The 22,936-nt window shown below is 43.6% G+C and overlaps 1 protein-coding gene and 1 long non-coding RNA gene across 2 annotated transcripts in view; one reads left to right on the top strand and one right to left on the bottom strand.

Annotated features, from left to right (window-relative positions):
* The first annotated feature begins 593 nt into the window (after positions 1-593).
* LOC310966271 lies at positions 594-6,963 on the top strand. The gene is made up of 3 exons (XR_014593817.1): positions 594-720; positions 1,460-1,543; positions 6,784-6,963. It is a non-coding gene; the product is annotated as an uncharacterized lncRNA (long non-coding RNA).
* Positions 6,964-10,464: 3,501 nt separating this feature from the next.
* The window catches only part of mmp24 (matrix metallopeptidase 24), a 29,664-nt gene continuing 17,192 nt past the window's right edge, over positions 10,465-22,936 (bottom strand). The window contains exons 5-10 of the mRNA XM_083940845.1: positions 21,464-21,668; positions 21,218-21,379; positions 17,131-17,345; positions 16,108-16,246; positions 13,360-13,629; positions 10,465-12,657 (exon numbers count right to left, since the gene is read on the bottom strand). Of these exons, the coding sequence (XP_083796971.1) occupies positions 12,314-12,657; positions 13,360-13,629; positions 16,108-16,246; positions 17,131-17,345; positions 21,218-21,379; positions 21,464-21,668 (1,335 nt within the window). The 3' untranslated portion in view covers positions 10,465-12,313. The remainder of the gene's footprint in view (positions 12,658-13,359; positions 13,630-16,107; positions 16,247-17,130; positions 17,346-21,217; positions 21,380-21,463; positions 21,669-22,936) is intronic.

The following is a 22,936-nucleotide window of genomic DNA, read 5'->3' on the forward strand; positions in this document are numbered from 1 at the left end:
AAATAAATAAATAATATGAAATATAAAATAAAAACAAATAAAATAAATAATATATATTTTGAATAATATAAAATATGAAATAAATAAATAAATAATATAAAATGTAAAATTAATAAATAATATAAAATATAAACAAATAAAATAAATACAAAAAAAATTAATAAATAATAGAAGATATAAAATAAAAACAAATAAAATAAATAAATAATATAAAATATGAATAATATAAAATATAAAATTAATAAATAATATAAAATATGAATAATATAAAATAAAATTAATAAATAATATAAAATATAAACAAATAAAATAAATACAAATACAATTAATAAATAATACAAAATATAAAATAAAAACCAATAAATAAATAATATAAAATAAATAAAAAATAAAATAAATACAAATAAAATTAATGAATAACAAAATTAATTAATAGTAAAACGAAACTGAAACTTATCAAAGATCCTTTATTCACAACCCAGAGTGTGTGTGTGTGTGTGTGTGTGTGTGTGTGTGTGTGTGTGTGTGTGTGTGTGTGTGTGTGTGTGTGTGTGTGTGTGTGTGTGTGTGTGTGTGTGTGTGTGTGTGTGTGTGAGCCTCTTCCCTCACGCGGAGACGATCTCCGGAGTTTCCCCGCTGCACAGACGTGTGTGTGACGTCACTCTACCCGGAAACAGCGCCGACCAACCGGAACCGGAACTAGAGGCCGACAGAGAAGAGGTGAATATCTCTATCTCTCTCTCATTTTGTCTCTTTGTGGTTGTTTTGTGTCTCTTTGTGGTTGTTTTGTGTCTCTTTGTGGTTGTTTTGTGTCTCTTTGTAGTTCTTTTGTGTCTCTTTGTAGTTGTTTTGTGTCTCTTTGTAGTTGTTTTGTGTCTCTTTGTGGTTGTTTTGTGTCTCTTTGTAGTTCTTTTTTGTCTCTTTGTAGTTGTTTTGTGTCTCTTTGTAGTTGTTTTGTGTCTCTTTGTGGTTGTTTTGTGTCTCTTTGTAGTTCTTTTTTGTCTCTTTGTAGTTGTTTTGTGTCTCTTTGTGGTTGTTTTGTGTCTCTTTGTGGTTGTTTTGTGTCTCTTTGTGGTTGTTTTGTGTCTCTTTGAGGTTGTTTTGTGTCTCTTTGAGGTTGTTTTGTGTCTCTTTGTGGTTGTTTTGTGTCTTTGTGGTTGTTTTGTGTCTCTTTGAGGTTGTTTTGTGTCTCTTTGTGGTTGTTTTGTGTCTCTTTGTAGTTGTTTTGTCTCTTTGTGGTTGTTTTGTGTCTCTTTGTAGCTGTTTTGTGTCTCTTTGTAGCTGTTTTGTGTCTCTTTTTGGTTGTTTTGTCTCTTTGTAGTTGTTTTTTGTCTCTTTGTAGCTGTTTTGTGTCTCTTTGTGGTTGTTTTTTCTCTTTGTAGTTGTTATTTGTCTCTTTGAGGTTGTTTTGTGTCTCTTTGAGGTTGTTTTGTGTCTCTTTGTGGTTGTTTTGTGTCAGGTGTGACGATGGGAGGAGACCAAAGCCACGAGACGACGTCCGCGGAGAGAGAAGAAAACGCCGACTCGGCCCAGACTGCTGAAGGTAAACGCTCCATGTTTCAGCGAACACCACAAAAACAGATGAAAACACCACAAAAACACATGAAAACACCACAAAAACGACTGAAAACACCACAAAAACGACTAAAAACACATGAAAACACCACAAAAACGACTGTAAACACATAAAAACACCACTAAACGACTGAAATCACATGAAAACACCACAAAAACAACTAAAAACACAAGAAAACACCACAAAAACGACTAAAAACACATAAAAACACCACAAACATGACTAAAAACAGATAAAAACACCAGAAAAACGACTTAAAACACATGAAATAAAAACAAAAACGACTAAAAACGAATGAAAACGCCACAAAAACGACTGAAAACAGATGAAAACTCTACAAAAACGACTGAAAACGACTAAAAACAGATGAAAACGCTACAAAAACGACTGAAAACAGATGAAAACTCTACAAAAACGAATGAAAACACCACAAAAATGACTAAAAACAGATGAAAACACCACAAAAACTACTGAAAACAGATGAAAACACCACAAAAATGACTAAAAACAGATGAAAACACCACAAAAACTACTGAAAACAGATGAAAACACCACAAAAACGACTAAAAACAGATGAAAACACCACAAAAACTACTGAAAACAGATGAAAACACCACTGAAACACATAAACAGTTGAAAACGCCACCAAAACGACTAAAATCACATGAAAACACCAAAAAAACGACATTAAACGACTAAAACAGATGAAAACGCCACAAAAACGACTATAAACACATGAAAACACCACAAAAACTACTGAAAACAGATGAAAACACCACAAAAACGACTAAAAACAGATGAAAACGCCACAAAAACGACTATAAACACATGAAAACACCACAAAAACGACCCTAAACAGATGAAAACGCCACAAATGACCTAAAACGCCTAAAAACACCACAAAAACGACTGAAAACACATGAAAACACCACAAAAACGACCGAAAACAGATGAAAACACCACAAAAACGACTAAAAACAGATGAAAACACCACAAAAACACATGAAAACACCACAAAAACGACTGAAAACACCACAAAAATGACTAAAAACACATGAAAACGACTAAAAACACATGAAAACGCCACGAAAACGACTAAAAACACATGAAAACACCACAAAAACGACTGTAAACACATAAAAACACCACTAAACGACTGAAATCACATGAAAACACCACAAAAACAACTAAAAACACAAGAAAACACCACAAAAACACATAAAAACACCACAAAAATGACTAAAAACAGATAAAAACACCAGAAAAACGACTTAAAACACATGAAATAAAAACAAAAACGACTAAAAACGAATGAAAACGCCACAAAAACGACTGAAAACAGATGAAAACTCTACAAAAACGACTGAAAACGACTAAAAACAGATGAAAACGCTACAAAAACGACTGAAAACAGATGAAAACTCTACAAAAACGAATGAAAACACCACAAAAATGACTAAAAACAGATGAAAACACCACAAAAACTACTGAAAACAGATGAAAACACCACAAAAATGACTAAAAACAGATGAAAACACCACAAAAACTACTGAAAACAGATGAAAACACCACAAAAACGACTAAAAACAGATGAAAACACCACAAAAACTACTGAAAACAGATGAAAACACCACTGAAACACATAAACAGTTGAAAACGCCACCAAAACGACTAAAATCACATGAAAACACCAAAAAAACGACATTAAACGACTAAAACAGATGAAAACGCCACAAAAACGACTATAAACACATGAAAACACCACAAAAACTACTGAAAACAGATGAAAACACCACAAAAACGACTAAAAACAGATGAAAACGCCACAAAAACGACTATAAACACATGAAAACACCACAAAAACGACCCTAAACAGATGAAAACGCCACAAATGACCTAAAACGCCTAAAAACACCACAAAAACGACTGAAAACACATGAAAACACCACAAAAACGACCGAAAACAGATGAAAACACCACAAAAACGACTAAAAACAGATGAAAACACCACAAAAACACATGAAAACACCACAAAAACGACTGAAAACACCACAAAAATGACTAAAAACACATGAAAACGACTAAAAACACATGAAAACGCCACGAAAACGACTAAAAACACATGAAAACACCACAAAAACGACTGTAAACACATAAAAACACCACTAAACGACTGAAATCACATGAAAACACCACAAAAACAACTAAAAACACAAGAAAACACCACAAAAACACATAAAAACACCACAAAAATGACTAAAAACAGATAAAAACACCAGAAAAACGACTTAAAACACATGAAATAAAAACAAAAACGACTAAAAACGAATGAAAACGCCACAAAAACGACTGAAAACAGATAAAAACTCTACAAAAACGACTGAAAACGACTAAAAACAGATGAAAACGCTACAAAAACGACTGAAAACAGATGAAAACACCACTGAAACACATAAACAGTTGAAAACGCCACCAAAACGACTAAAATCACATGAAAACACCAAAAAAACGACACTAAACGACTAAAACAGATGAAAACGCCACAAAAACGACTATAAACACATGAAAACACCACAAAAACTACTGAAAACAGATGAAAACACCACAAAAACGACTATAAACACATGAAAACATCACAAAAACACATGAAAACACATGAAAACACCACAAAAACACATGAAAACACCACAAAACCAACTGAAATCAGATGAAAACACCACTAAAACAAATGAAAACACCACAAAAACAACTGAAAACACATGAAAACACCACAAAAACAACTGAAAACACCACAAAAATGACCTAAAACGCCTAAAAACACCACAAAAACGACTGAAAACACATGAAAACACCACAAAAACGACTGAAAACAGATGAAAACACCACAAAAACGACTAAAAACAGATGAAAACACCACAAAAACACATGAAAACACCACAAAAACGACTGAAAACACCACAAAAACGACTAAAAACACATGAAAACGACTAAAAACACATGAAAACGCCACGAAAACGACTAAAAACACATGAAAACACCACAAAAACGACTGTAAACACATAAAAACACCACTAAACGACTAAAAACACAAAAAACACCACAAAAACACATGAAAACACCACAAAAACAACTAAAAACACAAAAACACCACAAAAACACATAAAAACACATAAAAACACCACAAAAACGACTTAAAACTCATGAAATAAAAACAAAAACGACTAAAAACGAATGAAAACGCCACAAAAACGACTGAAAACAGATGAAAACTCTACAAAAACGACTGAAAACGACTAAAAACAGATGAAAACGCTACAAAAACGAATGAAAACAGATGAAAACACCACAAAAACGACTAAAATCACATGAAAACACCAAAAAAACGACACTAAACGACTAAAACAGATGAAAACGCCACAAAAACGACTATAAACACATGAAAACACCACAAAAACTACTGAAAACAGATGAAAACACCACAAAAACTACTGAAAACAGATGAAAACACCACAAAAACGACTAAAAACTGATGAAAACGCCACAAAAACGACTAAAAACACAAAAACACCACAAAAACACATAAAAACACATAAAAACACCACAAAAACGACTTAAAACTCATGAAATAAAAACAAAAACGACTAAAAACGAATGAAAACGCCACAAAAACGACTGAAAACAGATGAAAACTCTACAAAAACGACTGAAAACGACTAAAAACAGATGAAAACGCTACAAAAACGAATGAAAACAGATGAAAACACCACAAAAACGACTAAAATCACATGAAAACACCAAAAAAACGACACTAAACGACTAAAACAGATGAAAACGCCACAAAAACGACTATAAACACATGAAAACACCACAAAAACTACTGAAAACAGATGAAAACACCACAAAAACTACTGAAAACAGATGAAAACACCACAAAAACGACTAAAAACTGATGAAAACGCCACAAAAGCGACTATAAACACATGAAAACAGATGAAAACACTTCAAAAAGACTGAAAACAGATGAAAACATCAAAAAAATGACTTAAAACAGATGAAAACACCACAAAAACGACTAACAACAGATGAAAACACCACAAAAACGACTAAAAACAGATAAAAACACCACAAAAACGACTAACAACAGATGAAAACACCACAAAAACGACTAAAAACAGATAAAAACACCACAAAAACGACTAACAACAGATGAAAACACCACAAAAACGACTAAAAACAGATGAAAACGCCACAAAAACGACCGAAACAGATGAAAACACCAGAAAAACGACTGAAAACACATGAAAACACCACAAAAACACATGAAAACACCACAAAACCAACTGAAAACAGATGAAAACACCACTAAAACAAATGAAAACACCACAAAAACAACTGAAAACACATGAAAACACCACAAAAACAACTGAAAACACCACAAAAATGACCTAAAACGCCTAAAAACACCACAAAAACGACTGAAAACACATGAAAACACCACAAAAACGACTGAAAACAGATGAAAACACCACAAAAACGACTAAAAACAGATGAAAACACCACAAAAACACATGAAAACACCACAAAAACGACTGTAAACACCACAAAAACGACTAAAAACACATGAAAACGACTAAAAACACATGAAAACGCCACGAAAACGACTAAAAACACATGAAAACACCACAAAAACGACTGTAAACACATAAAAACACCACAAAAACAACTAAAAACACAAGAAAACACCACAAAAACACATAAAAACACCACAAAAATGACTAAAAACAGATAAAAACACCAGAAAAACGACTGAAAACGACTAAAAACAGATGAAAACGCTACAAAAACGACTAAAAACAGATGAAAACAACACAAAAACGACTAAAAACAGATGAAAACACCACAAAAACGACTAACAACAGATAAAAACACCACAAAAACGACCGAAAACAGATGAAAACACCAGAAAAACGACTGAAAACACATGAAAACACCTCAAAACCGACTGAAAACAGTTGAAAACACCACAAAACCGACTGAAAACAGATGAAAACACCACAAAAACAACTGAAAACACATGAAAACACCACAAAAACAACTGAAAACACATGAAAACACCACAAAAACAACTGAAAACACATGAAAACACCACTAAAACACATGAAAACACCACCAAAACGACTAAAACGATGATGCACTTCCTCCCGCAGACGCCCCCGGAGAGCTGCCCCAGTGCATGATGGGAAACAGGAAGGTGGACGACATGTGCTTCCTGATCTCGTGCACCAACTGGTACTGAACCGGGTCCTGGTCCTGTAAGCTAGGCTAGGCTAGGCTAGGCTAAGCTAGGCTAGGCTATGCTAAGCTAACTAGCCGCTAAAATAAAGATGTCCGACTTTGAACCACTTGTGTCTCTTGTTTTCATCTGTTTTTAGTCGTTTTTGTGGCGTTTTCATCAGTTTTCAGTCGTTTTTGTGGTGTTTTCATCTGTTTTTGTGGTGTTTTCATCTCTTTTTTAGTCGTATTTGTGGTGTTTTCATCTGTTTTTGGTCGTTTTCAGTCGTTTTTGCGGTGTTTTCATCTGTTTTTAGTCGTTTTTGTGGTGTTTTCATCTGTTTTTGTGGTGTTTTCATCTGTTTTAGTCGTTTTTGTGGTGTTTTCATCTGTTTTTGTGGTGTTTTCATCTGTTTTCAGTCGTTTTTGTGGTGTTTTCATCTGTTTTTGGTCGTTTTCAGTCGTTTTTGTGGTGTTTTCATCTGTTTTTAGTCGTTTTTGTGGTGTTTTCATCTGTTTTTGTGGTGTTTTCATCTGTTTTCAGTCGTTTTTGTGGTGTTTTCATCTGTTTTTGGTCGTTTTCAGTCGTTTTTGTGGTGTTTTCATCTGTTTTTAGTCGTTTTTGTGGTGTTTTCATCTGTTTTTGGTTGTTTTCAGTCGTTTTTGTGGTGTTTTCATCTGTTTTTAGTCGTTTTTGTGGTGTTTTCATCTGTTTTTGTGGTGTTTTCATCTGTTTTTGGTCGTTTTCAGTAGTTTTTGTGGTGTTTTCATCTGTTTTTAGTCGTTTTTGTGGTGTTTTCATCTGTTTTTGTGGTGTTTTCATCTGTTTTCAGTCGTTTTTGTGGTGTTTTCATCTGTTTTTGGTCGTTTTCAGTCGTTTTTGTGGTGTTTTCATCTGTTTTTAGTCGTTTTTGTGGTGGTTTCATCTTTTTTTGGTCGTTTTCAGTCGTTTTTGTGGTGTTTTCATCTGTTTTCAGTCGTTTTTGTTGTGTTTTCATCTGTTTTTAGTTGTTTTTGTGGTGTTTTCAGTCGTTTTTGTGGTGTTTTCATCTGTTTTCAGTCGTTTTGTGGTGTTTTCATCAGTTTTCATTCGTTTTTGTGGTGTTTTTATCTGTTTTTAATCGTTTTTGTGGTGTTTTCAGTCGTTTTTGTGGTGTTTTTGTGGTGTTTTCATCTGTTTTTAGTTGTTTTTGTGGTGTTTTCATCTGTTTTCAGTCGTTTTTGTGGCTTTTTCATCTGTTTTTAGTCTTTTTCATTCGTTTTTGTGGTGTTTTTATCTGTTTTTAATCGTTTTTGTGGTGTTTTCAGTCGTTTTTGTGGTGTTTTCAGTCGTTTTTGTGGTGATTTCATCTGTTTTCATCTGTTTTCTGTCGTTTTTGTGGTGTTTTCGGTTGTTTTTGTGGCGTTTTTAATCAGTTTTGTGGTGTTTTCATCTGTTTTTATTCGTTTTTGTGGCGTTTTCATCTGTTTTTGTTGTGTTTTCATCTGTTTTCAGTCGTTTTTGTGGTGTTTTCATCTGTTTTCTGTCATTTTTGGTGTGGGACGAACGTCACTGTCCTCTGGCATTCATCTTGTCGGCCGCCTGTGGTCCACCAGTCCGCCGGTTCGATGCTTCATGGCGGCTGCCTTCCCCCCTCGCTACGTGTGCGTCTCTTCACCACTCTCTCTCTTTGGACGGGATGCAAATGCGCTAATGCTAACGCTAATGCTAATGCTAACACAGCACGCAATGAAGGCAACAAGACGTAACGAGTCAAACCTTTAATTCACTGTCATTTATCTGATGCGTCAGTTACACAGGGACTCGAACCGGCGACCCTCTGGAGAGACGTCGGAGCGAGGGGGCCCGAGCCCCGAGCGGTTGGGAGGGGGGGTTGCTCAACGGCACCTCGGCAGCGCCCCGGGGGGAGATGATCCGGCACCTCTCCGGCCACCGGTCCACGCTCCATTGGCGGTTTCACACAGCGGGGACTCGAACCGGCGACCCTGGATCCTTCAGGTGCAGGTTGAGACTGTTCCGGCTGTCATGTCCGACTGTCCACCACGTAGTAGCGGTCCGCCCGGCTCCTCACCTGTCACCTCCTTAACTGCTAACCGCTAAAAGCTAACCCCTAACTGCTAACAGGTAACTGCTAACCGCTAAAAGCTAACCCCTAACATCTAACAGCTAACAGCTAACCCCTAACTGCTAACAGGTAACTGCTAACCGCTAACAGCTAACCCCTAACAGCGAACCGCTAACAGCTAACCACTAATAGCTCAACCCTAACAGCTAACCGCTAACAGGTAACCCCTAATAGCGAACCGCTAACAACTAACAGGTAACTGCTAACAGCTAACAGGTAACTCTTAACAGCTAACTGCTAAACCCTAACAGATGACAGCTAACCCCTAACTAATAAACCCTAACAGCGAACAGCTAACAGCTAGCCCCTAACAGCGAACCCCTAACTGCTAACAGCTAACCCCTAACTGCTAACCCCTAACAGCGAACCGCTGACAGCTAACCCCTAGCAGCTAACAACTAACGGTTAACTGCTAACAGCTAACCGCTAACAGCTTACCCCTAACAGCTAAGCGCTAACCTCTAAAAGCGAACAGCTAACCCCTAACAGCTAACCCCTAACAGCTAACTGCTAAAAGCTAACTGCTCACAGATAACTGCTAATAGCTAACCCCTAACAGCGAACCGCTAACAGCTAACTGCTAACAGCTAACCCCTAAAAGCTAACTGCTAACAGCTAACTGATAACCCCTAACAGCTAACCCCTAACAGCTAACTGCTAACCCCTAACAGCTAACCGCTAACCCCTAACAGGTAACCCCTAACAGCTAACCGCTAACAGCTAACATGTGTCGGGAGCAGGAGCCAATGAGACGCCAGGATTTGACCGATTTATTGTTTATTGGTAAAAAAAAACAACAACAACAACAAACATGTTTATGATCCAGAAACAGGACGTTTTTGTGCTGTTTTCATCTGTTTTCAGTCGTTTTTGAGGTGTTTTCATCTGTTTTCAGTCGTTTTTGTGCTGTTTTCATCTGTTTTCAGTCGTTTTTGAGGTGTTTTCATCTGTTTTCAGTCGTTTTTATGCTGTTTTCATGTGTTTTCAGTCGTTTTATGAGGTGTTTTCAGTCGTTTTTTAGGTGTTTTCATCTGTTTTTAGTCGTTTTTGTGGTGTTTTCATCTGTTTTCAATCGTTTTTGTGGTGTTTTCATCTGTTTATAGTCGTTTTTGTGGTGTTTTCATTTGTTTTTAGTTGTTTTTGTGGTGTTTTCATGTGTTTTCAGTCGTTTTTGTGGTGTTTTCATCTGTTTATAGTCGTTTTGTCACGTTTTTGTGGTGTTTTCATCTGTTTTTAGTCGTTTTAGTCATGTTTTTGTGTTGTTTTCGTCTGTTTTTAGTCGTTTTAGTGGTGTTTTCATCTGTTTTCAGTCGTTTTGTCACATTTTTGTGGTGTTTTCAGTCGTTTTTGTCACGTTTTTGTGGTGTTTTCATGTGTTTTCAGTCGTTTTTGTGGTGTTTTCATCTGTTTTCAATCGTTTTTGTGGTGTTTTCATCTGTTTTCAGTCGTTTTTGTGGTGTTTTCATCTGTTTTCAATCGTTTTTGTGGTGTTTTCATCTGTTTTCAGTCGTTTTTGTGGTGTTTTCAATTGTTTTTAGTCGTTTTTGTGGTGTTTTCATCTGTTTTCAATCGTTTTTTGTGGTGTTTTCATCTGTTTTCAGTCGTTTTTGAGGTGTTTACATGTGTTTTCAGTCGTTTTTGTGGTGTTTTCATCTGTTTTTAGTCGTTTTTGTGGTGTTTTCATCTGTTTTCAATCGTTTTTGCGGTGTTTTCATCTGTTTATAGTCGTTTTTGTGGTGTTTTCATTTGTTTTTAGTTGTTTTTGTGGTGTTTTCATGTGTTTTCAGTCGTTTTTGTGGTGTTTTCATCTGTTTATAGTCGTTTTGTCACGTTTTTGTGGTGTTTTCATCGGTTTTTAGTCGTTTTAGTCATGTATTTGTGGTGTTTTCGTCCGTTTTTAGTTGTTTTAGCGGTGTTTTCATCTGTTTTCAGTCGTTTTGTCACATTTTTGTGGTGTTTTCAGTCGTTTTTGTCACGTTTTTGTGGTGTTTTCATCTGTTTTCAGTCGTTTTTGTGGTGTTTTCATCTGTTTTCAGTCGTTTTTGTGGTGTTTTCATTTGTTTTTAGTTGTTTTTGTGGTGTTTTCATGTGTTTTTAGTTGTTTTTGTGGTGTTTTCATCTGTTTTCAATCGTTTTTGTGGTGTTTTCATCTGTTTTCAGTCGTTTTTGTGGTGTTTTCAATTGTTTTTAGTCGTTTTTGTGGTGTTTTCATCTGTTTTCAGTCGTTTTTGTGGTGTTTTCATCTGTTTATAGTCGTTTTTGTGGTGTTTTCATTTGTTTTTAGTTGTTTTTGTGGTGTTTTCATGTGTTTTCAGTCGTTTTTGTGGTGTTTTCATCTGTTTATAGTCGTTTTGTCACGTTTTTGTGGTGTTTTCATCGGTTTTTAGTCGTTTTAGTCATGTATTTGTGGTGTTTTCGTCCGTTTTTAGTTGTTTTAGCGGTGTTTTCATCTGTTTTCAGTCGTTTTGTCACATTTTTGTGGTGTTTTCAGTCGTTTTTGTCACGTTTTTGTGGTGTTTTCATCTGTTTTCAGTCGTTTTTGTGGTGTTTTCATCTGTTTTCAGTCGTTTTTGTGGTGTTTTCATTTGTTTTAAGTTGTTTTTGTGGTGTTTTCATGTGTTTTTAGTTGTTTTTGTGGTGTTTTCATCTGTTTTCAATCGTTTTTGTGGTGTTTTCATCTGTTTTCAGTCGTTTTTGTGGTGTTTTCAATTGTTTTTAGTCGTTTTTGTGGTGTTTTCATCTGTTTTCAGTCGTTTTTGTGGTGTTTTTGAACAACTGAAAAGAAGCGTGACGCTAACACCCACGTTTTCGCCGTTTGCGCCTTCGCTATGCTATGCTAGCGGCGCGACATCCCGTCAAACGTCCGAATAAAACGTGGGAAAGCAGCTTTTGATTATTCAAAACGACACTTTGTACGATCGCCTGAACCTTAAACGTTCGAGTCCGAGTCCCAGCCACGTTCGGGCATCGGGACGGCGGTAAGGCGGTTTGACTGCCGTCGTACGCCGACGACTCGCCGCTCTACATTCGCGAAACCTCGGAGTCGACGCCGAATCGGCCGCGTTAGCCGCCTCTCTCCGCCGATCACTTCCTCCCTGGAGCCTTTTGCTAGCTCGGCCGCCGCCGTGTTTGTCTCACACACACACACACACACACACACACACACACACACACACACACACACACACACACACACACACACACTCTCCACGTCCGCCTTGTCGCCGTTAGCTTGCAACATTAGCATCTTTCGCCGTTCTTTCCATTGTTTTCCCGCCATTAGCCGCCACAAGCTAGCTAACGGTACATAGCGCCTTCACTCCGCGACCTTTGACCCCTGTCACACCCACTCCTGAACGGGGTACTTGTACGGGGCGGCGGCGGCGTCCCGCGGCGCCCCTTTGTTCTTGAACTGGAACACCGTGTACACAAGCACCAGGACGCACAGCGACAGGACGCAGGGGATCACCGCGGCGATGGCATCCACGCCGGCCGGGACGTCGTCGACGGCGGCGGCGGCGACGTCCGTGTCGTCGGCGGGCGGCGGCGGGCGGTCGCCGGTGCGCTCGGCGTCGTCGCAGCCCATCCAGTCGCGCAGGATGGACTTGGGGTAGCCCGGCTCCACCGTTAGCTTCTGGTTGTCGAACTTCCAGTACTCCTTAGCCTTGTAGAAGTAGGTGTGGTCTGGGGGGGATGGAGGGATGACGGAGGGGTGGAGGAGGAAGGGAAGAAAGAGAGAGAGAGAGAGAGGGGTTAGCGGTTAGCGAGAAACGACACGTCTAGCTAACGCGAAGGCTCAGGTGTGCTAAGGTGAATGGAGAGGCAACGTCGGTGTGCTAACAAGCGTATGATGGCGATTTAGCCTGTTAGCATGCTAATGTTAGCGCTAACAGTCGTTGGTTTTGCAGGTGGATGGACGGATGATGGATGGGTGGATGAATGCTAGCATGCTAGCTAGCTAGCTAGGAAGGATGGATGGATGGGTGGATGGATGCTAGCATGCTAGCTAGCTAGCTAGGATGGATGGATGGACGGATGGATGGATGGATGGGTGGATGGATGCTAGCATGCTAGCTAGTTAGCTAGGATGGATGGATGGACGGATGGATGGATGGTTGGGTGGATGGATGCTAGCATGCTAGCTAGTTAGCTAGGATGGATGGATGGACGGATGGATTCATGGATGGACGGATGGATGGGTGGGTGGATGGATGCTAGCATGCTAGCTAGCTAGCTAGGATGGATGGATGGTTGGGTGGATTGATGCTAGCATGCTAGCTAGCTAGCTAAGATGGATAGATGGACGGATGGATGGATGCTAGCATGCTAGCTAGGATGGATGGTGCTAGCTAGCTAGCTAAACGCAGGCGCGGTCCGGACACTCACATCCCTCCCGGCTGACGAAGGCCCCCTGCGGTGCCTCGGGGACCCCCTTCCACACGCTGAGGGGTCTGGGGTACCCGGGGTCCGCCGCCCGCCGCTCCTCGTTGTAGCGCCAGTACTGGTCCCCCTGGAAGAGGTAGGTCTTGCCGGCGGGCTCCCAGCGCAGCGCCGCGTCGATGCCCGTCCGGGGGAGGCCGCCGCCCCCCAGCTCCGCCAGGCCCTGGGGGTACCCGGGCTCCACCGAGACCTCCTTGAAGACCCAGTACTCGTCACCTGGAAGGGGGGGCGGGTGAGTCGCCAGACCCCTTTTTACGTCCACTTAAAGCTGCATTCTCGCTAACGTCCGCTTAAAGCTGCAAACAGCTAACCAATAAAAGCTAACTGCTAACCCCTAACAGCTACAGCTAACATTCTCTCTAATGTCCACTTAAAGCTACGCTATCTGATGTCCACTTAAAGCTGCTAACCGCTAACCCCTAACAGCTAACCCCTAACAGCTAACCGCTAACAGCTAACAGCTAACAGCTACTGCTAACATTCTCTCTAATGTCCACTTAAAGCTGCATTCTTTCTAATGTCCACTTAAAGCTGCATTCTCTCTAACGTCCCCTTAAAGCTGCAAACTGCTAACCACTAACCCCTAACAGCTAACCGCTAACCCCTAACAGCTACAGCTCTCTAATGTCCACTTAAAGCTGCATTATGTCTAATGTCCACTTAAAGCTGCATTATCTCTAACATCCACTTAAAGCTGTGTTCTCTCTCATGTCCACTTAAAGCTGCATCCTCTCTGATGTCCACTTAAAGCTGCGTTCTCTCTAATGTCCACTTAAAGCTGCCTACTATCTAACGTCCACTTAAAGCTGTGTTCTCTCTAATGTCCACTTAAAGCTGTATTTTCTCTAATGTCCACTTAAAGCTGCGTTCTCGCTAATGTCCACTTAAAGCTGCGTTCTCTCTAATGTCCACTTAAAGCTGCATTCTCGCTAACGTCCACTTAAAGCTGTGTTCTCTCTGATGTCCACTGAAAGTTGCGTTCTCTGTAAGGTCCACTTAAAGCCGCTTTCTATCTAATGTCCACTTAAAGCTGCGTTATCTCTAATGTACACTTAAAGCTGTGTTCTATCTAATGTCCACTCAAAGCTGTGTTTTCTCTCATGTCCACTTAAAGCTGCGTTCCCTCTAATGTCCACCTAAAGCTGCATTCACTCTAATGTCCACTTAAAGCTGCATTGTCTCTCATGTCCAGCAGGAGGAGACTCCACTTAAAGCTGCATTCCCTCTAATGTCCACTTAAAGCTGCGTTCTCTATAACGTCCACTTAAAGCCGTGTTCTCTCTAATGTCCACTTAAAGCTGCGTTTTCTCTAATGTCCACTTAAAGCTGCATTCTCTCTAATGTCCACTTAAAGCTGCGTTCTCTCTAACATCCACTTAAAGCTGCATTCTCTCTAATGTCCACTTAAAGCTGAGTTCTTTCACATGTCCACTTAAAGCTGCGTTCCCTCTAACGTCCACTTAAAGCCGTGTTCTCTCTAATGTCCACTTAAAGCTGCGTTTTCTCTAATGTCAACTTAAAGCTGCATTCTCTCTAATGTCCACTTAAAGCTGCGTTCTCTCTAACATCCACTTAAAGCTGCATTCTCTCTAATGTCCACTTAAAGCTGCATTCTCTCTACTGTCCACTTAAAGCTGAGTTCTTTCACATGTCCACTTAAAGCTGCGTTCCCTCTAACGTCCACTTAAAGCTGCATTCTCTCTCACGTCCACTTAAAGCTGCGTTCTCTCTAACGTCCACTTAAAGCTACGTCCTCTCTAATGTCCACTTAAAGCTGCATTCTTTCTAATGTCCAGAAGTAGGAGACTCCACTTAAAGCTGCATTTTCCCTAATGTCCACTTAAAGCTGAGTTCTTTCACATGTCCACTTAAAGCTGCGTTCCCTCTAACGTCCACTTAAAGCCGTGTTCTCTCTAATGTCCACTTAAAGCTGCGTTTTCTCTAATGTCAACTTAAAGCTGCATTCTCTCTAATGTCCACTTAAAGCTGCGTTCTCTCTAACATCCACTTAAAGCTGCATTCTCTCTAATGTCCACTTAAAGCTGCATTCTCTCTACTGTCCACTTAAAGCTGAGTTCTTTCACATGTCCACTTAAAGCTGCGTTCCCTCTAACGTCCACTTAAAGCTGCATTCTCTCTCACGTCCACTTAAAGCTGCGTTCTCTCTAACGTCCACTTAAAGCTACGTCCTCTCTAATGTCCACTTAAAGCTGCATTCTTTCTAATGTCCAGAAGTAGGAGACTCCACTTAAAGCTGCATTTTCCCTAATGTCCACTTAAAGATGCGTTCTCTCTAACAACCACTTAAAGCTGCGTTCTCTCTAACGTCCACTTAAAGCTGCGTTCTCTCTAATGTCCAGCAGGGGAGACTCCACTTAAAGCTGCATTCTCTCTGACGTCCACTTAAAGCTGCGTTCTCTCTAATGTCAACTTAAAGCTGCAAACAGCTAACCCCTAACAGCCAACCGCTAACACCTAACAGCTAACCGCTAACCCCTAACAGCTAACCGCTAACCCCTAACAGCTAACCGCTAACAGCTAACCCCTAATAGCTAACCGCTCACAGCTAACCCCTAACAGCTAACCCCTAACAGCTAACCTCTAACAGCTAACCTCTAACAGCTAACCCCTAATAGCTAACCGCTAACCGCTAACAGCTAACATTCTCTCTGACGTCCACTTAAAGCCACGTACCTCTGAAGAAGACGAACTTGCCGTCCGGGCGCTCGTAGGCGGCGTCGACGCGCGGCGGCAGGCCCCTCCAGAACTGCTGGATCTGCATCGGGTAGCCCTCCTGGACCCGGTTGCCCCTCAGGCGCCAGAACCACCGGTCCTGCGACACGGACAGGGGCCGCGGGTTAGAGTCCCGAAAGGGGGCGTGTATGTGCCGCCGAGGGGGAGGGGCGTACGTGGGGACCAGAGGCTAGCTGGTCCCTCCGGAGACCACGCCCCCTAATCCAACCAGGAAGTACCATAACAACTAGCCCCTCCCCCCCCGGGGTTGGGGGAGGGGCTAGTTGTTATGGTACTTCCTGGTTGGTTCAAACCAAGAAGTCCCTGTGGACCCTGGACCCCGGACCTCGAACCTCGGACCCTGGACCTCGGACCCCGGACCCTGGACCTCGGACCCTGGACCTCGGACCCTGGACCTCGGACCCCGGACCTCGGACCCCGGACCCTGGACCTCGGACCCTGGACCTCGGACCCCGGACCTCGGACCCCGGACCCTGGACCTCGGACCCTGGACCTCGGACCCTGGACCTCGTACCCTGGACCTCGGACCTCGGACCCCCCTGGACCCCCTAGTTCCCGCCCCCCACCCCCCTAGTCCAGTTTGGATCCGGTTCAGGAAGCGGCGCGTCTCATCGACGGGCCTTCGACCCCCGCGTCCGGTCACATCCGGGCCCCCCCAAGACCCTTAAGGGACCTGGACCACCAAGGGGTTTTTGCGTACCCTAGTCCCGGTGGCGCTTGTCACCGCCGTAAGCAGTCCCCCAACCGACCACGCCCACGTGGCCCTGACGTGCCCGGAGCGTGCTCCCGTAAATTCTGAATCCTCACACGGGGCACCAAACCCAAAATGTGGTACAAAGCCCCCCTGACGGCGTCTTTTTTGGGCTACCTGCGTCTTAAAACTCCGCCGGTTACCACAAGACGTGTCGTGGTCTTCGCCCCGCTCGGTGCCCCGCTTGGTGCCCCGCTCGGTGCCCCGCTCACCTTGAACACGAACATCTCCCGTCTGAAGAACGCCACGGTGTCGAAGTCGCCGTCGCAGATGTTGGGTCTCCCGTTCCCGGGCAGCGCCGGCCGCTCCGCCGGACGGGGGTGGCGGTCGCGGTCTCGGTCTCGCTTCCGTTCGGCGGTGGAGTGCGGCCGGCGGGTCGGCAGGGTCGGCAACGGCCTGGTGGGCTCCATCAGGGCCGTGGGGGCGCCTGGGGGGGAAAGGACACGGACAGGAGCCGGGTTGAGGCGGTTCAGGGTCATCTGGACCCCGGGGGCCCCCCCCTAGGGAGATATAGACTATATAGGACCTTGTCGTTGTCTAAATTGACCTTGTCGTCGTCTAAATTGACCTGTCGTTGTCTAAATTGACCTGTTGTTGTCTAAATTGACCTTGTCGTTGTCTAAATTGACCTTGTCGTTGTCTAAATTGACCTTGTCGTTGTCTAAATTGACCTTGTCGTTGTCTAAATTGACCCTGTTGTCTAAATTGACCTTGTCGTTGTCTAAATTGACCTGTTGTCTAAATTCACCTTGTCGTCGTCTAAATTGACCTGTTGTTGTCTAAAATGACCTTGTTGTTGTCTAAATTGACCTGTTGTCTAAATTTACCTTGTCGTCGTCTAAATTGACCTGTTGTTGTCTAAATTGACCTTGTCGTTGTCTAAATTGACCTTGTTGTTGTCTAAATTTACCTTGTCGTCGTCTAAATTGACCTGTTGTTGTCTAAATTCACCTTGTTGTCGTCTAAATTGACCTTGTCGTTGTCCAAATTGACCTTGTCGTTGTCTAAATTGACCTGTTGTTGTCTAAATTCACCTTGTCGTCGTCTAAATTGACCCTGTTGTTGTCTAAATTGACCTTGTCGTTGTCTAAATTGACCTTGTTGTTGTCTAAATTGACCCTGTTGTTGTCTAAATTGACCTTGTTGTTGTCTAAACTGACCTTGTCGTTGTCTAAATTCACATTGTTGTTGTCTAAATTGACCTGTTGTTGTCTAAATTGACCTTGTCGTCGTCTAAATTGACCTGTCGTTGTCTAAATTGACCTGTTGTTGTCTAAATTGACCTTGTCGTTGTCTAAATTGACCTTGTCGTTGTCTAAATTGACCTTGTCGTTGTCTAAATTGACCTTGTCGTTGTCTAAATTGACCCTGTTGTCTAAATTGACCTTGTCGTTGTCTAAATTGACCTGTTGTCTAAATTCACCTTGTCGTCGTCTAAATTGACCTGTTGTTGTCTAAAATGACCTTGTTGTTGTCTAAATTGACCTGTTGTCTAAATTTACCTTGTCGTCGTCTAAATTGACCTGTTGTTGTCTAAATTGACCTTGTCGTTGTCTAAATTGACCTTGTTGTTGTCTAAATTTACCTTGTCGTCGTCTAAATTGACCTGTTGTTGTCTAAATTCACCTTGTTGTCGTCTAAATTGACCTTGTCGTTGTCCAAATTGACCTTGTCGTTGTCTAAATTGACCTGTTGTTGTCTAAATTCACCTTGTCGTCGTCTAAATTGACCCTGTTGTTGTCTAAATTGACCTTGTCGTTGTCTAAATTGACCTTGTTGTTGTCTAAATTGACCCTGTTGTTGTCTAAATTGACCTTGTTGTTGTCTAAACTGACCTTGTCGTTGTCTAAATTCACATTGTTGTTGTCTAAATTGACCTGTTGTTGTCTAAAATGACCTTGTTGTTGTCTAAATTCACCTTGTCGTTGTCTAAATTCACCTTGTCGTTGTCTAAATTCACCTTGTCATTGTCTAAATTCACCTTGTTGTTGTCTAAATTCACCTTGTCGTTGTCCGAATTGACCCTGTTGTTGTCTAAATTGACCTTGTCATTGTCCAAATTGACCTGTTGTCGTCTAAATCGAACCTGTTGTTGTCTAAATTCACCTTGTCGTTGTCTAAATTGACCTTGTCGTTGTCTAAATTGACCCTGTTGTCTTAATTGACCTGCTGTTGTCTAAATTTACCCTGTCGTTGTCTAAATTGACCTGCTGTTGTCTAAATTTACCCTGTTGTTGTTTAAATTCACCTTGTCGTTGTCTAAATTGACCTTGTTGTTTTCCAAATTGACCTTGTCGTTGTCTAAATTGACCTTGTCGTTGTCTAAATTGACCTTGTCGTCGTGTAAATTGATCTTGTTGTTGTCTAAATTGACCTTGTCGTTGTCTAAATTGACCTTGTTGTTGTCTAAATTGACCTTGTTGTTGTCTAAATTGACCTGTTGTCTAAATTCACCTTGTCGTCGTCTAAATTGACCTTGTCGTTGTCTAAATTGACCTGTTGTCTAAATTCACCTTGTCGTTGTCTAAATTGACCTGTTGTCTAAATTCACCTTGTCGTCGTCTAAATTGACCTGTCGTTGTCTAAATTGACCTGTTGTTGTCTAAATTGACCTTGTCGTTGTCTAAATTGACCTGGTTGTTGTCTAAATTGACCTTGTCGTCGTCTAAATTGACCTTGTCGTTGTCCAAATTGACCTGTTGTTGTCTAAATTGACCTGTTGTCGTCTAAATCGACCTTGTCGTTGTCTAAATTGACCTGTTGTTGTCTAAATTGACCTGTTGTTGTCTAAACTGACCTTGTCGTTGTCTAAATTCACCTTGTTGTTGTCTAAATTGACCTGTTGTTGTCTAAACTGACCTTGTTGTTGTCTAAATTCACCTTGTTGTTGTCTAAATTCACCTTGTCGTTGTCCAAATTGACCTGTTGTTGTCTAAATTCACCTTGTCATTGTCTAAATTCACCTTGTTGTTTTCTAAATTCACCTTGTCGTTGTCTAAATTCACCTTGTCGTTGTCCAAATTGACCCTGTTGTTGTCTAAATTGACCTTGTCATTGTCTAAATTGACCTGTTGTCGTCTAAATCGAACCTGTTGTTGTCTAAATTCACCTTGTTGTTGTCTAAATTCACCTTGTTGTTGTCTAAATTGACACTGTTGTTGTCTAAATTCACCTTGTCTCCTTTAGTCGTCTAAACTTAACCGTCTCCTATCTATATAGGAGATATAGACCCTCCACCTGGTCCTGGGTCTTCTCCCGAGGCCTCCCCCAGCTGGAACACCTCCCTAGGGGGGCACCCGGGGTCTCCAGACACCCCCCTCCTGAGGAAGACCCATGTGGGCCCCCTCGGACCTGGACCCTGGACCCTGCACCCTGCACCCTGGACCCTGGACCCTGCACCCTGGACCCTGCACCCTGGACCCTGCACCCTGGACCCTGGACCCTGGACCCTGCACCCTGGACCCTGGATCCTGCACCCTGGACCCTGCACCCTGCACCCTGGACCCTGCACCCTGGACCCTGCACCCTGGACCCTGGACCCTGCACCCTGCACCCTGGACCCTGCACCCTGGACCCTGGACCCTGCTCCCTGGACCCTGGACCCTGCACCCTGGACCCTGCACCCTGCACCCCGGACCCTGCACCCTGGACCCTGCACCCTGCACCCTGGATCCTGGATCCTGCACCCTGCACCCTGGACCCTGCACCCTGGACCCTGGATCCTGCACCCTGGACCCTGGATCCTGCACCCTGCACCCTGGACCCTGCACCCTGCACCCTGCACCCTGGATCCTGGATCCTGCACCCTGGACCCTGCACCCTGGATCCTGCACCCTGGACCCTGCACCCTGGACCCTGCACCCTGGACCCTGCACCCTGGACCCTGGACCCTGCACCCTGGACCCTGGACCCTGCACCCTGGAGCCTGGACCCTGGACCCTGGACCCTGGACCCTGGATCCTGGACCCTGGACCCCGGACCCTGGACCCTGCACCCTGGACCCTGCATCCTGGACCCTGGACCCTGCATCCTGGACCCTGGACCCTGCACCCTGGACCCTGCACCCTGGACCCTGGACCCTGGATCCTGGACCCTGCACCCTGGATCCTGGACCCTGCACCCTGCACCCTGGACCCTGGACCCTGCACCCTGGACCCTGCACCCTGAACCCTGGACCCGGGACCCTGGACCCTGCACCCTGCACCCTGGACCCTGGACCCTGCACCCTGCACCCTGCACCCTGGACCCTGGATCCTGGACCCTGCACCCTGGACCTTGGACCCGGGTCTCGGGGCTCACCGTAGATCTTCTGGACCCCCTGGAGGTCGTCCAGGGGCAGCTTGAAGACCTGCGTGTCCATGTGCTGGTAGAAGGGGGCCATGATGGCACCGGGGTCGCCGGAGTGCTCCAGACCCAGGGCGTGACCCAGCTCGTGGACCGCCACCAGGAACAGGTCGTTACCTGGAGAGAGGGAGACCGTTAAGTGAAGACCACTAAAGGAGAATATGACTTTAAGTCTAAGACTCGGGAATCGAACCGTCTCACCGTCGTGGTTGGCGTTGCCGAGCGTCCACGGCTCGTCCGAGTCGAAGTGCGTGTCGCCGCCGATGCCGGCGCCGGGGAAGTAGGCGTGCGCCAGGAAACCGCCCTCGCCATCGAACGGCGAGCTGTCGCCGTGGAAACCCGAGGCGAAGAAAATCATGATGTCCGCCTCCCTGCCGTCGGCCTTGACCGCCGCGTACGGCACCTCCTGGACAGGAAGTGAGAGGGGACACACAGGAAGTGAGAGGGGACACGCAGGAAGTGAGAGAGGACACTCAGGAAGTGAGAGGGGACACACAGGAAGTGAGAAGGGACACAGGAAGTGAGAGAGGACACACAGGAAGTGAGAAGGGAAAAACAGGAAGTGAGAGAGGACACACAGGAAGTGAGAGAGGACACACAGGAAGTGAGAGGGGATATACAGGAAGTGAGAGGGGACACACAGGAAGTGAGAAGGGAAAAACAGGAAGTAAGCGGGGACACGCAGGAAGTGAGAGGGGACACGCAGGAAGTGAGAGAGGACACTCAGGAAGTGAGAGGGGACACACAGGAAGTGAGAAGGGACAAACAGGAAGTGAGAGTGTACACACAGGAAGTGAGAGAGGACACGCAGGAAGTGAGAGGGGATCACACAGGAAGTGAGAGGGGACACACAGGAAGTGAGAGGGGACACACAGGAAGTGAGAGAGGACACGCAGGAAGTGAGAGGGGACACAGAGGAAGTGAGAGAGGACACGCAGGAAGTGAGAGAGGATCACACAGGAAGTCAGAGAGGACACGCAGGAAGTGAGAGGGGACACAGGAAGTGAGAGAGGACACGCATGAAGTGAGAGGGGACACGCAGGAAGTGAGAGAGGACACAGGAAGTCAGAGGGGATATACAGGAAGTGAGAGAGGACACGCAGGAAGTGAGAGAGGACACTCAGGAAGTGAGAGGGGACACAGAGGAAGTGAGAGAGGACACACAGGAAGTGAGAGAGGACACAGGAAGTGAGGGGACACGCAGGAAGTGAGAGAGGACACGCAGGAAGTGAGAGGGGACACACAGGAAGTGAGAGGGGACTCGCAGGAAGTGAGAGGGGAAAAACAGGAAGTGAGAAGGGAAAAACAGGAAGTGAGAGGGGACACGCAGGAAGTGAGAGGGGACACGCAGGAAGTGAGAGAGGACACACAGGAAGTGAGAAGGGAAAAACAGGAAGTAAGAGAGGACACAGAGGAAGTGAGAGAGGACACACAGGAAGTGAGAGGGGACACGCAGGAAGTGAGAGAGGACACACAGGAAGTGAGAAGGGAAAAACAGGAAGTAAGAGAGGACAGAGAGGAAGTGAGAGGGGACACACAGGAAGTGAGAGAGGACACACAGGAAGTGAGAAGGGAAAAACAGGAAGTAAGAGAGGACACAGAGGAAGTGAGAGAGGACACGCAGGAAGTGAGAGGGGATCACACAGGAAGTGAGAGGGGACACACAGGAAGTGA

Source organism: Echiichthys vipera (assembly GCF_963691815.1).
Source record: "Echiichthys vipera genome assembly, contig: SCAFFOLD_42, whole genome shotgun sequence".
Classification (NCBI taxonomy): Eukaryota; Metazoa; Chordata; class Actinopteri; order Perciformes; family Trachinidae; genus Echiichthys; species Echiichthys vipera.